This window comes from Globicephala melas, chromosome 1, assembly GCF_963455315.2.
Source record: "Globicephala melas chromosome 1, mGloMel1.2, whole genome shotgun sequence".
Taxonomy (NCBI): domain Eukaryota; kingdom Metazoa; phylum Chordata; class Mammalia; order Artiodactyla; family Delphinidae; genus Globicephala; species Globicephala melas.
Genome location: NC_083314.1, coordinates 26,454,735 through 26,476,357, shown reverse-complemented (window position 1 = coordinate 26,476,357; position 21,623 = coordinate 26,454,735). Strand labels below are relative to the sequence as shown.

At 34.4% G+C, this 21,623-nt stretch overlaps 1 protein-coding gene across 1 annotated transcript in view; it reads left to right on the top strand.

Moving 5' to 3' along the window:
- CATSPERE (catsper channel auxiliary subunit epsilon) overlaps positions 1 to 21,623 on the top strand; it is a 232,659-nt gene that overhangs the window by 86,958 nt on the left and 124,078 nt on the right. Inside the window, exon 4 of the mRNA XM_060285306.1 lies at positions 8,304 to 8,796. Coding sequence (XP_060141289.1) covers positions 8,304 to 8,796 — 493 coding nt within the window. The remainder of the gene's footprint in view (positions 1 to 8,303; positions 8,797 to 21,623) is intronic.

Sequence of the window (21,623 nt, the reverse complement as noted above, 5' to 3'; positions counted from 1 at the left end):
TGTAAATATATATGCACCCAACATAGGAACACCTAAATACATAAAGCAAATATTAACAGACAGAACAGAAGAAATTCACAGTAATACAAAAACAGTAGGGTTCTTTAAACACCACTTATATTAATGGATGGATTATCTAGACAGAAAACCAATAAGGAAACACTGACATAAAAAGGGAAACCTCCTGCACTGTTGGTGGGAATGTAAATTGATACAGCCACTATGGAGAACAGTATGGATTTTCCTTAAAAAACTAAAGATAGAGTTACCATATGACCCAGCAATCCCGCTACTGGGCATATACCCTTAGAAAACCGTAATTCAAAAAGAGACATGTACTACAGTGTTCACTGAAGCACTATTTACAATAACCAGGACAGAGAAGCAGCCTAAATGTCCCTCAACAGATGAATGGATAAAGAAGATGTGGCACATATATACATTGGAATATTACTCAGCCATAAAAAGGAACGAAATTGAGTTATTTGTAGTGAGGTGGATGGACCTAGAGTCTGTCATACAGAGTGAAGTAAGTCAGAAAGAGAAAAATAAATACTGTATGCTAATGCATATATATGGAATTTTAAAAAGCAGTACTGATGAACCTAGTGGCAGGGCAGGAACAAAGACGCAGATGTACAGAATGGACTTGAGGGCACGAGGGGGAAGGGGAAGCTGGGATGAAGTGAGAGAGTAGAATTGACATATATACACTACCAAATGTAAAACGGATGGCTAGTGGGAAGATGCTGGATAGCACAAGGAGATCAACTCCAGGCTTTGTGACAACCTAGAGGGATGGGATAGGAAGGGTGGGAGGGAGGCTCAAGAGGGAGAGGATATGGGGTATATGTATACATATAGCTGATTCACTTTGTTATACAGCAGAAACTAACACAACATTGTAAAGCATTTATACTCCAATAAAGATGTTGAAAAAATGACACATTAAATCAGGCTACCTTACGAGATGCATCCAAAGCATTCCACCCCAAAACATCAGAATACACATTCTTTCAAGTACACATGGAATATTCTCCAGGATAGATTACATGTAATGACACAAAAGAAGTCTCAATACATTGAAAAAGATTGAAATCATATCAAGCATCTTTTCCAGTCACAATGGTATGAGACTAGAAATCACCTACAATAAGAAACTAGAAAAAACACAAGCACATGGAGTCTAAACAACCATTGGGTCATTGAAGATACCAAAGAAAATAAACCAATACCTTGAGACAAATAAAAGTGGAAATACAACATTCTAAAGTCTATGGGGTGAGGCTTCCCTAGTGGCGCATTTGTTAAGAATCCACCTACCAATGCAGGGGACACAGGTTCGAGCCCTGGTCTGGGAAGATCCCACATGCCACGGAGCAACTAAGCCCGTGTGCCACAACTACTGAAGCCTGTGTGCCTAGAGCCCATGCTCCACAACAAGAGAAGCCACCACAATGAGAAGCCTGCACACTGCAACGAAGAGTAGCCCCCACTTGCCACAACTAGAGAAAGCCCATGCTCAGCAATGAAGACCCAACGCAGCCAAAAATAAAATAAATAAATTTATTTTTAAAAAAAAGTCTATGGGACGCAGCAAAGGCAGTTCTAAAAGGCAAGTTTACAGCAATAAAGGTCTACATCAGGAAAGAAGAAAAATTACCAACAAACAACCTAAACTTACACCTAAAGGAACTAGAAAAAGAAGAACAAACAAAGCCCAAAGTTAGTAGAAGGAAAGAAATAGTGACAACCAGAGTGTGGAAACAAATAAAACAGAGACAAAAAAGGAAGGAAGGAGGGAAGAAAGTGTCAATGAAATGAGTTGGTTCTTTGAAAGGATAAGCAAAGTTGATAAAACGTTAGCCAGACACATCAAGAAAAAAGAGAGTTGGCCTAGATAAATAAACTCAGAAATAAAAGAGAAGCTACAACTGACACCACAGAGATACAAAATATTATAAGGAATGACTATGAAAAATTATATGCCAACAAATAGGACAACCTGGAAGAAATGGATAAATTCCTAAAAACATACAATCTTCTAAGACTGAATCAGGAAGAAATAGAAAATCTGCATAGACCAATCACTAGTAATGAAATTGAATCAGTAATCAAAAAATTCTAACAAACAAAAGTCCAGGACTAGACGGCTTTACAGGTGAATTCTACCGAACATTTAATGAAGACTTAATAACTTCTCAAACTATTCAAAAAAAAAAAAATTGAGCAGGAACTAATTCAATGAAGCCAGCATCAACTTGATACTAAAACCAGACCTAGACATTACAAACAAGAATATTACAAGTCAATATCACTAGTGAACACAGATGCAAAATTACTCAACAAAATATTAGCAAACCAACTTCAACAATTCATTAAAAGGATCATACACCATAATCAAGTGAGATTTATCCTGGGAAAACAAGGGTGATTCAATATCCACAAATCAGTGAGATATGCCACATTAATGAAATGAAGGATAAAAATCATGTGATCACCTCAATAGATGCAGAAGAGAACTTTTCACAAATTCCATTTATGATAAAGACTCTGAACAAAGTGGGTATAAAAGAAACATACCTGAACATAATAAAGACCACATATGACAAACCCACAGCTAATATCATACTCGGTGAAATGCTGAAAGCATTTCCCTAAGATCAGAAACAACACAAGGATGCCCACTCTCTCCACTTTCACCAACATAGTATTAAAAGTCTTATCCACAGCAATCAGACATTAAAAATAAATAAAATTAATCCATATTGGAAAGGAAAAAGTAAAACTGTTTGCAGATGACATGGTATTATATATATTAAAAATCCTATAGATCCCACCAAAATACTATTAGAACTAAAAAATAAATTCAGTAAAGATGCAGGAAACAAAATTAGCATATAGAAAGCTGTTGCATTTCTATACACTAGTAACAAAATTATTAGAAAGAGAAATAAGTGAAGGGAACTAAGAGGTACAAACCTGTAATTATAAAATAAGTCACAGGGATGTAATATACAGTATAAGTAATATAGTCAATCATACTGTAATAATTTTAGTAACAGATAGTTACTAAATTTATCATGGTGATCATTTTGTTATTTATTTGATTGTCAGATCACTATGTTGTATACCTGAAATGAACATAATATTGTATGTCAACTGTACTTTAATAAAATAAAATGTTATATGTCTAGCTAATAAAAAAAACAAATTCAACTTTATGGTAACTAGATACAGAATAAGTATAGATTTAACTTAATTTTTTGGCACATGTATGTCAATTGGTTTCCACAATTGTTTCAACACATGTTTGTTGTACATCTACTAATCAAGCTACTGTTAAAAACTAGAGATATAGTCAAGGTCCCTACCTTCTGTATTCAAATTTTAATTGGGAATTCAAATTATTCTAATTCAAATTGTAAGATGGGAAATGGATAATTAACAATATGTAAACAATATAATATGTTGTATCAAGAACTATGAAAGAAATACTCTAGGTGATAATATAGAGAGATCCATTTAGATACCATCTTAGAGGTGGCACTGAGTTGAGATAAAAGGTTTTACATGAACAAGTAATGTGAAAAAATGTGGAAAGACTAATCTAGGTTTTAAAAACAAACATACTTTAGAGATGTAGCAGATACATAAACAGTTATAGACCAATACATTTGAAAACTTAAAGAGAAAACATTCTAGAAAAATACAATTTTTTAAAGGTGACTCAAAAGGAAATATAGAAGTTGAGCAAAGAAACTTAATCAGTATTTAACAATATTTAGGGAGGGGGAGAGAGCACTAGCACAGATCATTCCAATCCTAAATTGCAGAATGAAGTTAGCAAATTATCATATGCCAATTCAGGCAAGGTCTGTATGAGAAAGAAAAATTATAGTCTTATCTCATTCATGAACTTAGATACAAAACTCTGAATAAAATATTAGTAAAATAAATCCACCAATATATGAAAAGAGATATGACATATAATCAAGTTGGTTTATACCAGAAGTGCAAGGTTAGTAGTATAATATTTAAAATGTTTTAATATAATTTACTACATTAATAGATTAAAGGAGAAAACTACCTAATCATCTTAATAGGGACAGAATGAAGCTTTACTTTATTCTTACCTCATATCATAATTACTTACCTCATATCATACATTAAAATAATCTGAGATTAATAATAATGATAATGATAATAATAATAAAATAACCTCAGAAGACATACATGTGGAAGACTAAACTGAAAAACTTTTAAAAAGAGATAGGAAAATACCTTTATTGCCTCAGGATAGGAAAAATTTTCTATAATCAATAAAAGTACCTCAAGTTATAAAAGCAAAGATTTGACAAACAACTCATTAATAGGTACATGAAATGATGTTTGACTTTATTAACAATTAGAGGAAAATATTAATAGCCCAGAAAGGTCTATTTTACATACACCAGATTGATAAATTAACATTTTAGACTTGGTAAAAATATGTTTCAGCATTCAGGCTGCTATAACAAAATACCATTAACTGGGTGACTTATAAACAACAGTTTATTTTTCACAGTTCTGGAGGGTGGAAGTCTGAGATCAGGGTGCCAGTGTGGTTGGTTGAAGGCCCTCTTCTGGGTGTCAGAATTCTCATTGTATCCTCACCTGGTGGAACAGGCTGGGGAGCTCTCTTGGGCCTCTTTTACAAGTGCATTAATCCCACTTATGAGAGTTCTACCCTCATGACTTAAGCACCTCTCTAAGGCTCCACTTGCTATTACCATCACGTTGGGCATTAGAATTTCAATATACGAATTCTGGGCACACACAAACATTCACACCATAGAAATGTGCATCAATGGAACCCTTACATACATTGCTAGTAGAAGTATAAATTGGCACAAACAATTTGAAAGATATTTTTACACTGTCAGTCAAAGTTGAAGATGCATATATCAAATGGTTCAGCAATTCAACACCAGTATATACCTTAGAGAAACCCATGCACAGGTGCATCAAGAGAGGTGTGAAAGTATATTTGTAGCAGTATTGTTTCTAATAGGAAAAAAATTGAAACACTAATTTCCATTCATAGAGAAATGGATAAACATTCTCTAGTATAATTATGCTATAGAATATATACATTATACAGCTGTGAAAAATAAATCAAACACAGCAACACAAATCAACATGAATGTATTTCACAAACATAATATTGAATGAAAAAAGCAAGTCATGGAAGAAGAGTACAGTATGATTCCATTTATATAAAATGCAAAAAGTTGAAAAATTAAATACTATGTAGTTTATTAATACATAATGTGGTAAACTAGTTTTTTAAAGCATGGGAATTGACCTTATATCCTGAAACCTTGCTATAATTGCTTATTAGTTCCAGGAATTTTTTGTCTGTTCTTTGGGATTCTCTACATAGATAATCATGTCATCTGTAAACAAAGAACATTTTGTTACTTCCTTCCCAATCTTGTAAAATTTTATTTCATTTTTTTGTCTTATTGTGTTAGCTAGAACTTCCAGTATGGTGTTGAATGGAAGTCTTTGCCTTGTTCCTGTTCTTAGGAGGAAAGCATCTAATTTCTCACCATTAAATTTTTTGTATGTTTTTGTAGATGCTCCTTTATCAAGTCAAGGAAGCTCCCCCTCTGTTGCTAGTTTGCTGAGAGTTTTTATCATGAGTGGGTGTTGGATGTTGTCAAATGCTTTTACTACATCTATTGATATGATTATATGCTTTTTCTTCATTAGCCTGTTTATGTGATGGATTATATTAAATGATTTTTAATGTCGAACCAGACTTGCATAACTGGAATAAATCCCATTTGGTCATGGTAAATAAATCTTTTTACACATTATTGAATTTAAAATGTCTGTAGCTTTATCTGTAATGTCTTTATCTGGTTTTGGTATTAGAGTAATGCTGATCTCATAGAATAAGTTGGGAAGTATTGCCTCTGCTTCTATTTTCTGGAAGAGATTATAGAGTATTGACATCCTATATTCCTTAAATGTTAGAATTCACCAGTGAACCTGTCTGGGCCTGGTGCTTTTTGTTTTGGAAGGTAATTTGTTATTTATTTATTTTATTTTATGCATATATCCCTATTCACATTATTTCTCTTTGTGTGATTTTTGGTACGTTGTATCTTTCAATTGGTCCATTTCATCTGAGTTATCAAATTTGTGGGCATAGAATTGTCCATTATTTTTTCATTTAATAAGGAGTATTCCTTTATTACTCTTTAATGTCCAGGAGATCAGTAGTGATGGCCCATTTTAATTTCCGATATTAGTAATTTGTGTCCTTTGTCTTTCTTTCTTAGCTCAACTAGAAGTTTATTGATTTTATTGATCTTTTCAAAGAACCAGCTTTTGGTTTCATTGATTCTCTCTACTGCTTTTCTGGTTTAAATTTGCTGATTTCTGCTCTAATTTTTATTATTATTTTTCTTCTGATTGATGTAGGTTTATATTCCTTTTCTATCTCTAGTTTCTCAAGGTGGAAGCTTAGATTATTGATTTTTAGTTCTTTCTTCTTTTCTAGTGTATGCATTTCATGTTGTAAACTTCCCTCTGCACACTGCTTTCAGGTCATCTCCCAAATTTGATAAGTTGTATTTTCATTTATTTCCAAATATTTTAAAATTTCACTTGAGATTTCTTCCTTGATCCATATATTACTTAGAAGTGTGTTGTTTAATCTCCAAATATTTAGGGAAATTTCAGGTGTCTTTCTGTATTGACTTCTAGCTTAATTACATTGTGATATGAGAGCATACTTTGATGATTTCTAATTTTTTAAGGAGTGCTTTGTGGCCCAGAATATGGTGCATCTTGGTGAATACTCCGTATGAGCTTGAGAAGAATGTGTATTCTGCTGTTTTAGGATGAAGTACTCTTTTTTCTTTTTCTTTTCTTTTTTTTTTTTTTTTTTTTGCGGTATGCAGGCCTCTCACTGTTGTGGTCTCTCCCGTTGTGGAGCAAAGGCTGTGGACGCGCAGGCTCAGCAGCCATGGCTCATGGGCCCAGCCACTCTGCGGCATGTGGGATCTTCCCGGACTGGGGCATGAACCCGTGTCCCCTGCATCGGCAGGCTGACTCTCAACCACTGCGCCACCAGGGAAGCCCAGGATGAAGTATTCTTTAAATGTCAATTAGATCCAGTTGATTGATGGTGCTCTTCAGTTTAACTATGTCCTTACTGATTTTCTGCCTGTTGGATCTATTAACTACTTATAGAGAAGTTTTAAAGTATCCAGCTATACTAGTGGAGTTTTATATTTATATTTTCTATTTAATAATATTATATTGTATATTTGAAAGTAAGAGAGTAGATCTTAAGAGTTCTTATCATTAAAAAAATTTTTATAGCTATGTATGGTGATGGACATAACTAGACTTACTGTGGTGATCATTTTGCAATATATAAAAATGTCAAATCATTATACTATACACCTAAAGCTAATAAAATGCTATATGTCAATTATATCTCAGTATTTTAAAAAATCAGGCCAGTGACTATATGTGAGTGGGTGGAAGAGGGGGAAAGAAGAGACATACAGGAAATTTCCAAGTTACTGGCAATGTTCTGATTCTTGATATGGGTGATTATTACACAGGTGTTCATCTTGGTATTATTCTTTAAGGTGTGTGTTTTGTATCATATACTATTGTATAACATGATTTATTATTTTGTTTTAAAAATTAGTAAATAAATGATATTTTAAAAGAAATAGAAATAAAATATGCATATGTACAGAATGTCAGATATCCATTTAACGAATATTGCCTTGGATGCCATTAAAAACATCTACGGGCTTCCCTGGTGGCACAGTGGTTGAGAGTCCTCCTGCCGATGCAGGGGACACGGGTTCGTGCCCCGGTCCAGGAAGATCCCACATGCCGTGGTGCGGCTGGGCCCATGAGCCATGGCCGCTGAGCCTGAGCGTCTGGAGCCTGTGCTCCGCAACGGGAGAGGCCACCACAGTGAGAGGCCCGCATACCGCAAAAAAAAAAAACAAAAAAAAAAACACGAATATTTGTTTGAGAATATGGAAACATATTCCAGGACAAAGAGCTGTAAGGGTCAAAACTTTTTCTTTGGGAACTTAAGTGAGGAATGAGGAGAAATGGGGCAGTGGTAATGTTTTAGTACTATTTGTTTTGTTTTACCCAGATTTATGTTGATAAAAATAAAAATTTTTATAAAAGATGATAAATGTCAGCACAATGCAAGATGGATAAGAAGGAGGGGGTGCATTTTATTCTTATATTTTCTATTTTTCTCTTCTTAGGACCTGGCATATCTCGATACCGATGACAGAAGATGATGTGCTAAAGGAGATTAGAGGAAATCAAGTGGCTTTTCAAGATTGCTTTACTGCAGATATTTTTTTCCTGCTGACTTTTTCTTTGTTAACAATACCTGAGATTCCTGAGTTTTTACCAATATCTTCACCACAGGGTAGTCAGTTAATGGCAGAGTGGGCTACTTGTGTTCCTTCATTTGTTGTGGTGGTAGCTGATATGGAGACCTTTCAGACAAATGATTCATTCCGTACTTGGACCAGAATCAGAGTGCCTCCAAACATTCTGACTGATGATGAAAGACACAGTGTGTCTGATGTGACCCTATCACAGGATGGAATATTTTTTTTAATAAATGGTATTCTTTACTTAAAAAATTATAATGCATTCAAAGGACTGGGAAGCAATGTAAATCTTCCTGATGGTGGAATTATTGGCATTACATCAAGAAAATGGTGTTGGATCAACTATTTATTGAAGGTTAGTAAAAAGATTACATATATGTATATTATACCTGCACATTTAGGTATATTTACCATACTGTTTAATACAGTGATATATCAGAGACTATACTATGCAGCTCTTTGTAGAATTATTTTTTTAAGATTTTTTTAAATTGATTTTTGGCTGCATCGGGTCTTAGTTGCAGCACACGGGATCTTTGCTGAGGCATGCAGGATCTTTCGTTGTGGCACATGGGTGTCTCTCTAGTTGTGGCGTGCAGGTTTTCTCTTCTCTAGTTGTGGAGGGTAGGCTCCAGGGCATGTGGACTCTGTAGTTGTGGTGCATGGGTTCCAGAGCGTGTGGGCTCTGTAGCTCATGGCACACAGGCTCTCTAGTTGAGGCATATGAGCTCAATAGTTGTGGCACATGGGCTTAGTTGCCCTGTGGCATGTGGGATCTTAGTTCCCTGACCAGGAATCAAACCCACTCCCCTGCATTGTAAGTCAGATTCTTTACCACTGGACCACCAGGGAAGTCCCTGTAGAGTTATTTATGCTTGTAAATAACTCTATCTTTCTGACCTAGCTTCTCAGAGACCTCTTTACAGAGGTGTACCACCAACTACAGAGAATAAAATGAATCTAAAATATCTTTAATAGATTTAAATAAATGGAAAAGAAAATGGAAAGCATGAGAAAAAAGGAATCTATCAAATGACAAGGCAATGAGTAAAACTAAAAGCAAGGGAGTCATTACCATAAAATTTAGGATAATTGTTATCCTGGAAAGAAAGGATGCAGTGATTGGGAGGGAGTATGTGTGATATTTGGGAGTTCTGATTGTATTCTATTTTTTAATCTAGGTAGCTATTACACAGATTTCTGCTTTGTGATCAATCTTCCAGCTATTTATTTATTTATTTATACTTGGTCAATTTTCTGTATGTAGATTCTATTTCAAAAATTTTAAATATGTAAAAATAAATGTTAAATTATAACCTAGATAAAACTAACAAAAATTGAAATGTAAAATTCAATGATCACCTTAAATAGAAGATTGGATACAACAAAAATAACTAGTGCATTGAGAAGTAGATAAGAAGAAATCAAACAAAATGAAAATCTGGGAGAAATCAAGGAAGAGAGGGTAAGAGAGATGAAAGAAAGAATGGGAAAGAGAAGATTCAACATATATCTAACCAGAATTCCAAAATGAAATTTTAGCAAGAAAGAGAAAGAGTTGAGACTTTTTCAGACTTAAAGAAAGATATCAATCCTCAATCCATAAATATTAATAAATCCAAGTTGATATAGGAAAAAAGAAAACCCACTTAGATACAAAATAGTGAAATTGCAGGGTATCAAAGACTAATAAGAGATATTAAAAGCATCCAAGGAGAAAGGACAAATTATAAACAAAGTAAAGATAGTAAAACAATTAGAATCAATGGAGGTCAGAATCAATGGAAGTCAGAAGATAGTGAAATACTCAACTGACGTCAAGTTATTGGCAACCTAAAATTATATACATTCAATAAAACTATCCTCAAGAATAAGAATGTTTGAAACTATTTTAAGAATCAAAATCAGGGATTTTATAATATAATTAGAATAATTGAAATAAAATTGATTAGATGTGCTCAATAGCAGAATGGGTATGACATGACAGAGGAAACAGTCAATAAGACTGAAGTTATATCAATAGAAAATTTCCAATGTAAACAATAGATAAAAATTGTCAAAGTTGAACCAGGCCCCAGAGACCTGTGGGACAATACCAAAACGTCTAACATACATGACATTGGAGTCCAAGGAGGAGAAGAGAGAGGATTATGTAGAAAAAAAAAATCTGAATAAATAATGGCTAGAAACTTCTCAAATTTGGTAATAAGTATAAACTTATGGAGCCATGAAGCCCAACAGACTCCAGACAATGTAGTTGTAAAAGAAACTCATAATCAAACTACTAAAAACCAAAGGAAAAAAATGTGGAAGCAGCCAGAGAGAAGTGATACATCATATATAGGAGAACAATGATTCAAGTGATAGCTGATTTTTCCTCACAGGCCATAGATAACAGAAGGCAATGAAGCAGTATTAGTAGAGTACTGAAAGAAAGGATCATCAGCATAGAATTCTATTCCAGACAAACATGTCTTTGAGGAATTAAGGAGAAATAAAGACATTCTCAGATGAAGGAAAACTAAGAAAATCTGTTACCAGAATACCTATTCTAAAAGAAATATATGTCTAATGAAGCTTATCAGGTGGAAGGGAAATGGAGAATTTAAAACTTCAATAATGAGTAAAAAACAACTGAAATGGTAGATATACAGGTAAAAATTATTTTAGACTAAAATCATTTTAATAAAATTATTTAATTAGATTTATTAATCTAATTTAATTAGCTAAAATAAAATTCTAATCTAACAATTATTAGATTATTATTAGATTATATAATAATATTTAATCTAATAATAATAGATTGTTATTATATAATCTATTACATAGATTATTTTTATACTCTTAAGTTCCTTAAAGCTTAAGACTATAAAATTTTTGTATTTTTATACTCTTAATTTTTATACTCTTAAGTTCCTTAAAATACGTATGATATGTAATAGCAAAATTTAAAATATATAACATTTTCTGGTGAGCTTTTTAATGTATGTTGATATAATACATGATTATTACAGCATAAATGAAGAAGGATAAAAGAACCCATGGGGTAGTGAGCTTTCTTCATTACACTTGAAATGTTAAATGCATTATTATAACCCATAGAGCAACCACTTAAAAATTATACAAGATAGAGTTTTAAAAACCTCAACAGATAAATTAAAATGGAATACTAAAAAAAAATTTCTTTTCAATAACCTAAAAGAAGACAGGAAAGGGAAACACAGAGACAAAAACCAGAGGATACAAACAGAAAACAACAAAATGGTAATTAAATATAAACATGTCAATAATTTCATTAAATGTAAATGGCCAAAAAATACTAATTAAAAGGCAGAGATTGTCAAATTGGATTTTGTTTTTTTAAAGACCAAAATGTATGCTTCCCATAAGAAACCCACTTTCAATATAAGGAGACATAGTTGAATTAAAAGTAAAACATTGGAAAAGTATATACCATGCAAACACTAATTAAAGAAAATGGGAGTGGATTTATTAATATCAGACAAACTAGGAAAACAATTGGATAAAAAGGGACATTATATGATAAAAGGGTCAATTTGTCAAGAAGACATAGTAATCCTAAATGTGTATGTATCTAACAAACAAGATTCATAGCAAATGAACCAAAATTAATTGAATGGAAAAAAGAAATAGATAAATCCACAAAATTGTTGGAAGATTTCCACAGTCCTTTTTCAGTAATAGATAAAACAAGTAGACAGGAAACAAGCAAGGATGTACAAGGATAAATAACACCAGTGGTCAGAACACTACTGCCCATCTCAGCCAAATCAAGTCTGCTGTCTTTTGTGTAAAAAGTTTTATTGGAATATAGCCATGCTCGTTTGCTTATGTATCATCTCTGGCTGCTTTTGCCCTACAACAGCACTAATAAAAATTTGCAATAGAGTATGTGGACCAAAACTTAAATATTTACTATATAGCCCTTTCCATAAAAAGTTTGCTGACCCCTGAATTAACCAACTAGACCTAGTAGACATTTGTAAAATATACTCCACCCAACAACAGCAGAAAATATATTCTTTTCAAGTAAACATGGAATATTAGCAAAGATAGAGTATATTTTAGAACATAAGACAAATGTTAACAAATTTAAAAGAAGAGAAATCAAAGTATGTTCTCTGGTCATAACAGAATTAAACTAGAAATCAACTTTTTAAAAACAGATATGTGGAAGGTCATCAAGGATTTGAAATTTTATAAATACACATTACAATAACCATTTGGACAAACACCATTTCAAGGGGATGAAAAATAATTTTTTAAAATTTTTTGGTTTTGGCTCCATTGTGTCTTCGTTGCTGTACACAGGCTTTCTCTAGCTGTGGCAATCGGGGTCTACTCTTCATTGCGGTGCATGGGTCTCATTGTGGTGGCTTCTCTTGTTGCAGAGCATGGGCTCTAGGTGCATGGGCTTCAGTAGTTGCAGCACACAGGCTCAGTAGTTGTGGCACATGGGCCCTAGAGCACATGGGCTTCAGTAGTTGTGGCACGTAGGCTTAGTAGTTGTGGTGCACAGGTTCTAGGGCATGTGGGCTTCAGTAGCTGTGGTACATGGGCTCAGTAGTTGTGGCTTATGAGCTCCAGACTGCAGGCTCTGTAGTTGTGGTGCACAGGCTTAGTTGCTCTGCGGCATGTGGGATCTCCCCAGACCAGGGCTCAAACCCATATCCCCTGCATTGGCAGGCGGATTCTTAACCACTGCACCACCAGAGAAGTCCCCTAAAAATCATTTTAACTAAATAAAAGTAAAACATTAAAACTATATCAAAACTGATGGAAGTGAAAGAAGAAATTGACAAATCCATAATTATAGTTGAAGATAAAATAGACAATTTTATAGAAGAACTGAAAAACCAACTGAATCTAATTTATATTTATAGGATAGTCTACCCAACAACAGCAGAATATATATTCTTAGCAAGCGTTCATGGAACATTTACCAAGACAGACCATATACTGAGTCATAAATCAAACCTCAACACATTTAAAAGAATTTAAATCATATAAAGTATGTTCTCTAACTACAGTGGAATTAAACTAAGAGTCAATAACAGAAATATATCTGGAAATTACCCCAATTCTTGGAAATTAAACAATGCACTTCTAAGTAATTCATGTGTTAAATAGGACATCTCAGGGAAATTAGAAAATCTTTTTTTAAATTATTTTAATTGAAGTATAGTGGATTTACAATGTTCTGTTAGTTTCAGGTGTACAGCACAGTGATTCAGATATATATATATATATATATATATATACACACACACATATATGTATATATATATACTCAGTTGTATATATTCAGTTATATACATATTTATTTATATGTATATATTCTTTTTCAGATTCATTTCCATTATAGGTTATTCGAAGATATTGAATATAATTCCCTGTAGATCCTTGTTGTTTGTTTTATATATAGTAGTGTGTATCTGTTAATATCAAACTCTTAATTTATCCCTCCCTGCCCACTTTCCCCTTTGATAACCATAAGTTTGTTTTCTATGCCTGTGAGTCTGTTACTGTTTTGTAAATAAGTTCATTTGTCTTATTTTTAAAGAGTCCACATATAAGCAATATCATATGATATTTCTCTTTCTCTGTCTTACCTCACTTAATATGATAATCTCTAAGTCCACCCATGTTGCTGCAAATGGAATTATTTCATTCTTTTTTAAGGTGAGTAATATTCCATTGGGTATATATGCCACATCTTCTTTATCCATTCATCTGTTGATGGAGACTTAGGTTGCTTCCATGTCTTGGCTTTAAATAGTGCTGCTATGAACACTGGGGTGCATGTACCTTTTCAAATTATAGTTTTCTCTGGATATATGCCCAGGAGTGGGATTGCTGTATCATACGGTAACTCTATTTTTAGTTTTTTAAGGAACCTCCTTACTGTCCTCCATAGTGGTTGTACCAATTTACATCCCCACCAACAGTGCAGGAGGTTTCCATTTTCTCCACATGCTCTCCAGCATTTATTATTTGTAGACATTTTAATGATGGCCATTCTGACTGGAGTGTTTGATTTACATTTGATTTTCATGTGCCTGTTGGCCATCTCTATATCTTCTTTGGAGAAATGTCTATTTATGTCTTCTGCCAATTTTTTGGTTGGTTTTTTTTATTGAGTTGTATGAGCTATTTTATATTTTGCAGACAAATCCCTTGTCAGTCAGATTGTTTGCAAATATTTTCTCCTATTTAATAGGTTGTCTTTTTGTTTTGTTTATGGTTTCCTTTCCTGTGCAAAAGCTTTTACATTTAATTAGGTTCCACTTGTTTATTTTTGCTTTTATTTCCATTACTCTAGGAGATAGACCCCAAATAATATTCCTGTGATTTATCTTAAAGAGTGTTCTCCCTATGTTTTCCTCTAGGAGTTTTATAGTATCTGCTCTTACATTTAGGTCTTTAATCTATTTTGAGTTTGTTTTTGTGTATGGTGTTAGGGAGTGTTCTAATTTCATTCTTTTACATGTAGCTGTCCAGTTTTCCCAGCACCACTTATTGAAGAGACTATCTTTTCTCCATTGTATATTCTTGCATCTTTTGTAGTGGATTAATTGACCATAAGTGTCTGCGTTTATTTCTGGGCTTTCTATGCTGTTCCATTGATCTATGTGTCTGTTTTCTGCCAGTACAATACTGTTCTTATCACTGTAGCTTTGTAGTATAGTCTGAAGTCAGGGAACCTGATTCCTATAGCTCTGTTCTTTCTCAATATGTTTTGGTTTTGGGGGGTCTTTTGTGTTTCCATAGAAGTTTTAAAATTTTTTGTTCTAATTCTGTGAAAAATGCCATTGGTAATTTGATAGGCATTGCATAGAATCTGTAGATTGCCTTGCATAGTATTGTCATTTTAACAACATTAATTCTTCCACTCCAAGCACATGTTATATATTTCCATTTATTTGTGTCCTCTTTAATGTCTTTCATCAGTGTCTTTTTTTAAAAATCTTTATTGGAGTATAATTGCTTTACAATGGTCTGTTAGTTTCTGCTTTATAACAAAGTGAATAAGCTATACATATATCCCCATATCTCCTCCCTCTTGTGTGTCCCTCCCTTCCTCCCTATCCCACCCTTCTAGCTGGTCAGAAAGCACCAAGCTGATCTCCCTGTGCTATGTGGCTGCTTCCCACTAACTATCTATTTTACATTTGGTAGTATATATAAGTCCATGTGACTCTCTCACTTCGTCCCAGCTTACCCATCCCCCTCTCCATGTCCTCAAGTCCATTCTCTACGTCTGGGCCTTTATTCCTGTTCTGCTCTGATGTTCTTCAGAACCTTTTTTTTTTTTAGATTCCATATATATGTGTTAGCATACGGTATTTGTTTTTCTCTCTCTGACTTACTTCACCATGTATGATAATCTCTAGATCCATCCACCTCACTACAAATAACTCAATTTCCTTTCTTTTTATGGCTGAGTAATATTCCATTGTATATATGGGCCACATCTTCTTTATCCGTTCATCTGTCGGTGGACACTTACGTTGCTTCTATGTTCTGGCTATTGTAAATAGAGCTGCAATGAACACTGTGGTACATGACTCTTTTTCAATTATGGTGTTCTCAGGATACATGCCCAGTAGTGGGATTGCTGGGTGGTATGGTAATTCTATTTTTATTATCCTAAGGAACCTCCACACTGTTCTCCATAGTGGCTGTATAAATTTACATTCCCACCAACATTGCAAGAGGGTTCCCTTTTCTCCACACCCTCTCCAGCATTTACTGTTTGTAGATTTTTTGATGATAGCCATTCTGACTGGTGTGAGGTGATACCTCATGTTAGTTTTGATTTGCATTTCTCTAATGATTAATGATGTTGAGCATCCTTTCATGTGTTTGTTGGCAATCTGTATATCTTCTTTAGAGAAATGTCTACTTAGGTCTTCTGCCCATTTTTGGTTTGGGTAGTTTGTTTTTTTGATATTGAGCTGCATGAGCTGCTTGTAAATTTGGGGCATTAATCCTTTGTCAGTGGCTTCATTTGCAAATATTTTCTCCCATCCTGGGGGTTGTCTTTTCATCTTTTTTATGGTTTCCTTTTCCTTTGCTGTGCAAAAGCTTTTAAGTTTCATTAGGTCCCATTTGTTTATTTTTGTTTTTATTTCCATTTCTCTAGGAGGTGAATCAAACAGGATTTTTCTGTGATTTATGTCATAGAGTGTTCTGCCTATGTTTTCCTCTAACAGTTTGATAGTTTCTAGCCTTACATTTAGGTCTTTAACCCATTTTGAGTTTATATTTGTGTATGGTGTTAAGAAGTGTTCCAATTTCATTCTTTCACATGTAGCTGTCCAGTTTTACCAGCACCACTCATTGAAGAGGTTGTCTTTTATCCATTGTATATTCTTGCCTCCTTTATCAAAAATAAGTTGACCATATGAGCATGGGTTTATCTCTGGGCTTTCTATTCTATTCCATTGATCTATATTTCTGTTTCTCTGCCAGTACCATACTGTCTTGATTACTGTAGCTTTGTAGTATAGTCTAAAGTCTGGGAGCCTAATTCCTACAGCTCTGTGTTTCTTTCTCAAGATTCCTTTGGCTCTTCAGGGTCTTTCATGTTTACATACAAATTGTGAAATTTTTTGTCTTCGTTCTGTGAAAAATGCCATTGGTAGTTTGATAGGGATTGTATTGAATCTGTAGAATGCTTTGGGTAGTATTGTCACTTTTACAGTGTTGATTTTTCCAATCCAAGAACATGGTGTATCTCTCCATATGTTTGTATCATCTTGAATTTCTTTCATCAGTGTCTTATAGTTTTCTGCATACAGGTCTTTTGTCTCCTTAGGTAGGTTTATTCCTAGGTGTTAAATTCTTTTTGTTGCAGTGGTAAATGGGAGAGTTTCCTTAATTTCTCTTTCAGATTTTTCATCATTAGTGTATAGGAATGCAAGAGAGTTCTGTGCATTAATTTTGTATCCTGCTACTTTACCAAATTCATTGTTTAGCTCTAGTAGTTTTCAGATAGCATCTTTAAGATTCTCTATGTATAGTATCATGTCATCTGCAAGCAGTGACAGCGTTACTTCTTCTTTTCCGAGTTGGATAACTTTTATTTCTTTTTCTTCTCTAATTGCTGTGGCTAAAACTTCCAAAACTATGTTGAATAATAGTAGTGAGAGTGGACAACCTTGTCTTGTTCCTGATCTTAGAGGAAATGGTTTCAGGTTTCACCACTGAGAACGATTTTGGTTTTGTGGTTTTCATATATGGCCTTTATTATGTTGAGGTAGGTTCCCTCTATGCCTACTTTCTGGAGGGTTTTTATCATAAATGGGTGTTGAATTTTGTTGAAGGATTTTTCTGCATCTATTGAGATGATCATGTAGTTTTTCTCCTTCAATTTGTTAATACGGTGTGTCCCATTTTTGATTTGTGTATATGGAAGAATCCTTGCATTCCTGGGGTAAACCCCACTTGATCATGGTGTATGATCCTTTTAATGTGCTGTTGGATTCTGTTTGCTAGTATTTTGTTGAGGATTTTTGCATTTATGTTCATCAGTGATATTAGCCTGTAATTTTCATTTTTTGTGATATCTTTTTCTGTTTTTGGTATCAGGGTGATGGTGGCCTCATCGAATGAGTTTGGAAGAGTTCCTTCCTCTGCTATATTTTGGAAGAGTTTGAGAAGAATAGGTGTTAGCTCTTCTCAAAATGTTTTGATAGAATTCGCCTGCGAAGCCATCTGGTCCTGGGCTTGTGTTTGTTTGAAGATTTTTAATCACAGTCTCAATTTCAGTACTTATGATTGGTCCGCTTATAATTTCTATTTCTTCCTGGTTCAGTCTCGGAAGGTTGTGCTTTTCTAATAATTTGTTGGTTTCTTCCAGGTTGTCCATTTTATTGGCATATAGCTGCTTGTAGTAATCTCTCGTGATCCTTTGTGTTTCTGCAGTGTCACTTGTTACTTCTCCTTTTTCATTTCTAATTCTATTGATTTGAGTCTTCTCGCTTTTTTTCTTGATGAGTCTAGCTAATGGTTTATCAATTTTGTTTATCTTCTATGTTTTTAGTTTTATTGATCTTTGCTATCATTCCCTTCATTTCTTTTTCATTTTTTTCTGATCTGATCTTTATGATTTCTTTCCTTCAGCTAACTTTGGGGGTTTTTTTGTTCTTCTTTCTCTAATTGCTTTAGGTGTATGGTTACATTGTTTATTTGAGATGTTTCTTGTTTCTTGAGGTAAGATTGTATTGTTATAAACTTCCATCTTAGAATTGCTTTTGCTTCATCCCATAAGTTTTAGGTCATCTTGTTTTCATTGTCATTTGTTTCTAGGTATTTTTTGATTTCCTCTTTGATTTCTTCAGTGATCTCTCAGTTATTGAGTAGTGTATTTTTTAGCCTCCATGTGTTTCTATTTTTTTAAGATTTCTTTCCAGTAATTGATAGCTACTTTCATAGCGTTGTGGTAGGAAAAGATACTTGATACAATTTCAATTTTCTTAAATTTACTGAGGCTTGATTTGTGACCCAAGATATGATCTATCCTGGAGAATGTTCCATGAGCACTTGAGAAAAATGTGTATTCTGTTGTTTTTGGATGGAATGTCCTATAAATATCAGTTAAGTCCATCTTGTTTAATGTATCATTTAAAGCTTGTCTTTCCTTATTTATTTTCATTTTGGATGATCTATCCATGGGTGAAAGTGGGGTGTTAAAGTCCCCTACTATGATTCTGTTACTGTTGACTTCCCCTTTAATGGCTGTTAACATTTGCCTTATGTATTGAGGTGCTCCTATGTTGGGTGCATAAATATTTACAATTGTTATATCTTTTTCTTGGATTGATCCCTTGATCATTGTGTAGTGTCCTTCTTTGTGTCTTGTAATAGTCTTTATTTTAAAGTCTATTTTGTCTGATATGAGAATTGCTACTCCACCTTTGTTTTGATTTCCATTTGCATGGAATAACTTTTCCCATCCCCTCACATTCCATCTGTATGTGTCCCTATGTCTGAAGTGGGTCTCTTGTAGACAGCATATATATGGGTCTTGTTTTTGTATCATTTCAGCCAGTCGATGTCTTTTGGTGGGAGCACTTAATCCATTTACATTTAAGGTAGATATCAATATGTACATTCCTATTACCATTTTCTTAATTGTTTTGGGTTTATTATTGTAGGTCTTTTCCTTCTCTTGTGTTTCCTGCCTAGAGAATTTCCTTTAGCGTTTGTTGTAAAGCTGGTTTGGTGGTGCTGAAATCTCTTAGCTTTTGCTTGTCTGTAAAGGTTTTAATTTATCCAGCAAATCTGCATGAGATCCTTGCTGGGTAGAGTAATCTTGGTTGAAGGGTTTCCCTTTCATCACTTTAAATATGTCCTGCCACTCCCTTGTGGCTTTCAGACTTCCTGCTGAAAGATCAGCTGTTAATCTTATGGGGATTCCCTTGTATGTTATTTGGTTTTTTTCCCTTACTGCTTTTCATATTTTTTCTTTGTATTTAATTTTTGATAGTTTGATTAATATGTGTCTTGGCGTGTTTCTCCTTGGATTTCTCCTCTATGGGACTCTGTGTGCTTCCTGTACTTGATTGATTATTTCTGTTCCCAAATAAGGGAAATTTTCAACTATAATCTCTTCAAATATTTTCTCAGTCCTTTTCTTTTTCTCTTCTTCTTCTGGGAACCCTATAATTCGAATATTGGTGTGTTTAATGTTGTCCCAGGGGTCTCTAAGACTGTCCTCAATTCTTCTCATTCTTTTTTCTTTATTCTGCTCTGCTGTAGTTATTTCCACTATTTTATCTTCCAGGTCACTTATCCATTCTTCTGCCTCCATTATTCTGCTATTGATTCCTTCTAAAGAATTTTTTATTTCATTTATTGTGTTGTTCATCATTGTTTGTTTGCTCTTTAGTTCCTCTAGATCCTTGTTAAACGTTTCTTGTATTTTCTCCATTCTATTTCCAAGATTTTGGATCATCATTACTATCATTACTCTGAATTCTTTTTCAGGTAGACTGCCTAGTTCCTCTTCATTTGTTTGGTCTGGTGGGTTTTTATGTTGCTCCTTCATCTGCTGTGTGTATCTCTGTCTTCTCATTTTGCTTAACTTACTGTATTTGGGGTCTCCTTTTCACAGCCTGCAGGTTTGTAGTTCCCATTGTTTTTGGTGTCTGCCCCCAGTGGCTAAGGTTGGTTCAGTTCAGTTGTGTAGGCTTCCTAGTGGAGGGGACTAGTGCCTGTGTTCTGGTGGATGAGGCTGGATCTTGTTTTTCTGGTGGGTAGGACCACGTCTGGTGGTGTGATTTGGGGTGTCTGTGACATTATTATGATTTAAAGCAACCTCTCTGCTAATGGGTGGGGTTGTGTTCCTATCTTGCTAGTTGTTTGGCATAGGTTTTCTGGTACTGTAGCTTGCTGGTCGTTGAGTTTAACTGGCTCTTAGCATTGAGATGGAGATCTCTGGGAGAGTTTTTGCCATTTGATATTATGTGGAGCTGGGAGGTCTCTGGTTGACCAAGGTCCTGAGCTCAGCTCTCCCACCTCAGAGACATAGGCCTGATACTGGCCAGAGCATCAAGACCCTGTCAACCACATGGCTTTTGGGAAATCTGAGGTCTTCTGCCAGCGTTCAGTAGGTGTTCTCTAGGAGTTGTTCCACATGTCGATGTATTTCTGATGTATTTGTGGGTGGAAGGTGATCTCCTCGTCTTACTCCTCCACCATCTCGAAGGTCTCTTCATCAGTGTCTTTAGATATTCTTTTAACTGAATGAAAGTGAGGATATTATGGAGTTCTGCTAAAGCAGTGCCTAAAATGGAATTTATAGGATTAAGTGCTTATATTAGAATCTTCCACTTCTGCACAAGATAGAATAAAAAATAGGAGATATATATATATATATATATATATATATATGTTCCAGCATGAAACAACAGCAGAAAATAGTATGAAACCATGCTTTATATATTCAAAAACATTGGAAATCAAGATAAGCCCTGCAATTGCCCCTGCTTAATGTCTTGAGAAAGTTCCCAGACCAGAGAATGGTGACATAGGAGACTGAGACAGAGTCCAGCAGATTCACTTAGTTGAGGAAGTGGAACTTATAATCAAGGGAGGGAAGGTGGCTGGAGCTTGCAAAGCAGAATAGCAATGATAAGAGAGCTGCACACAGAA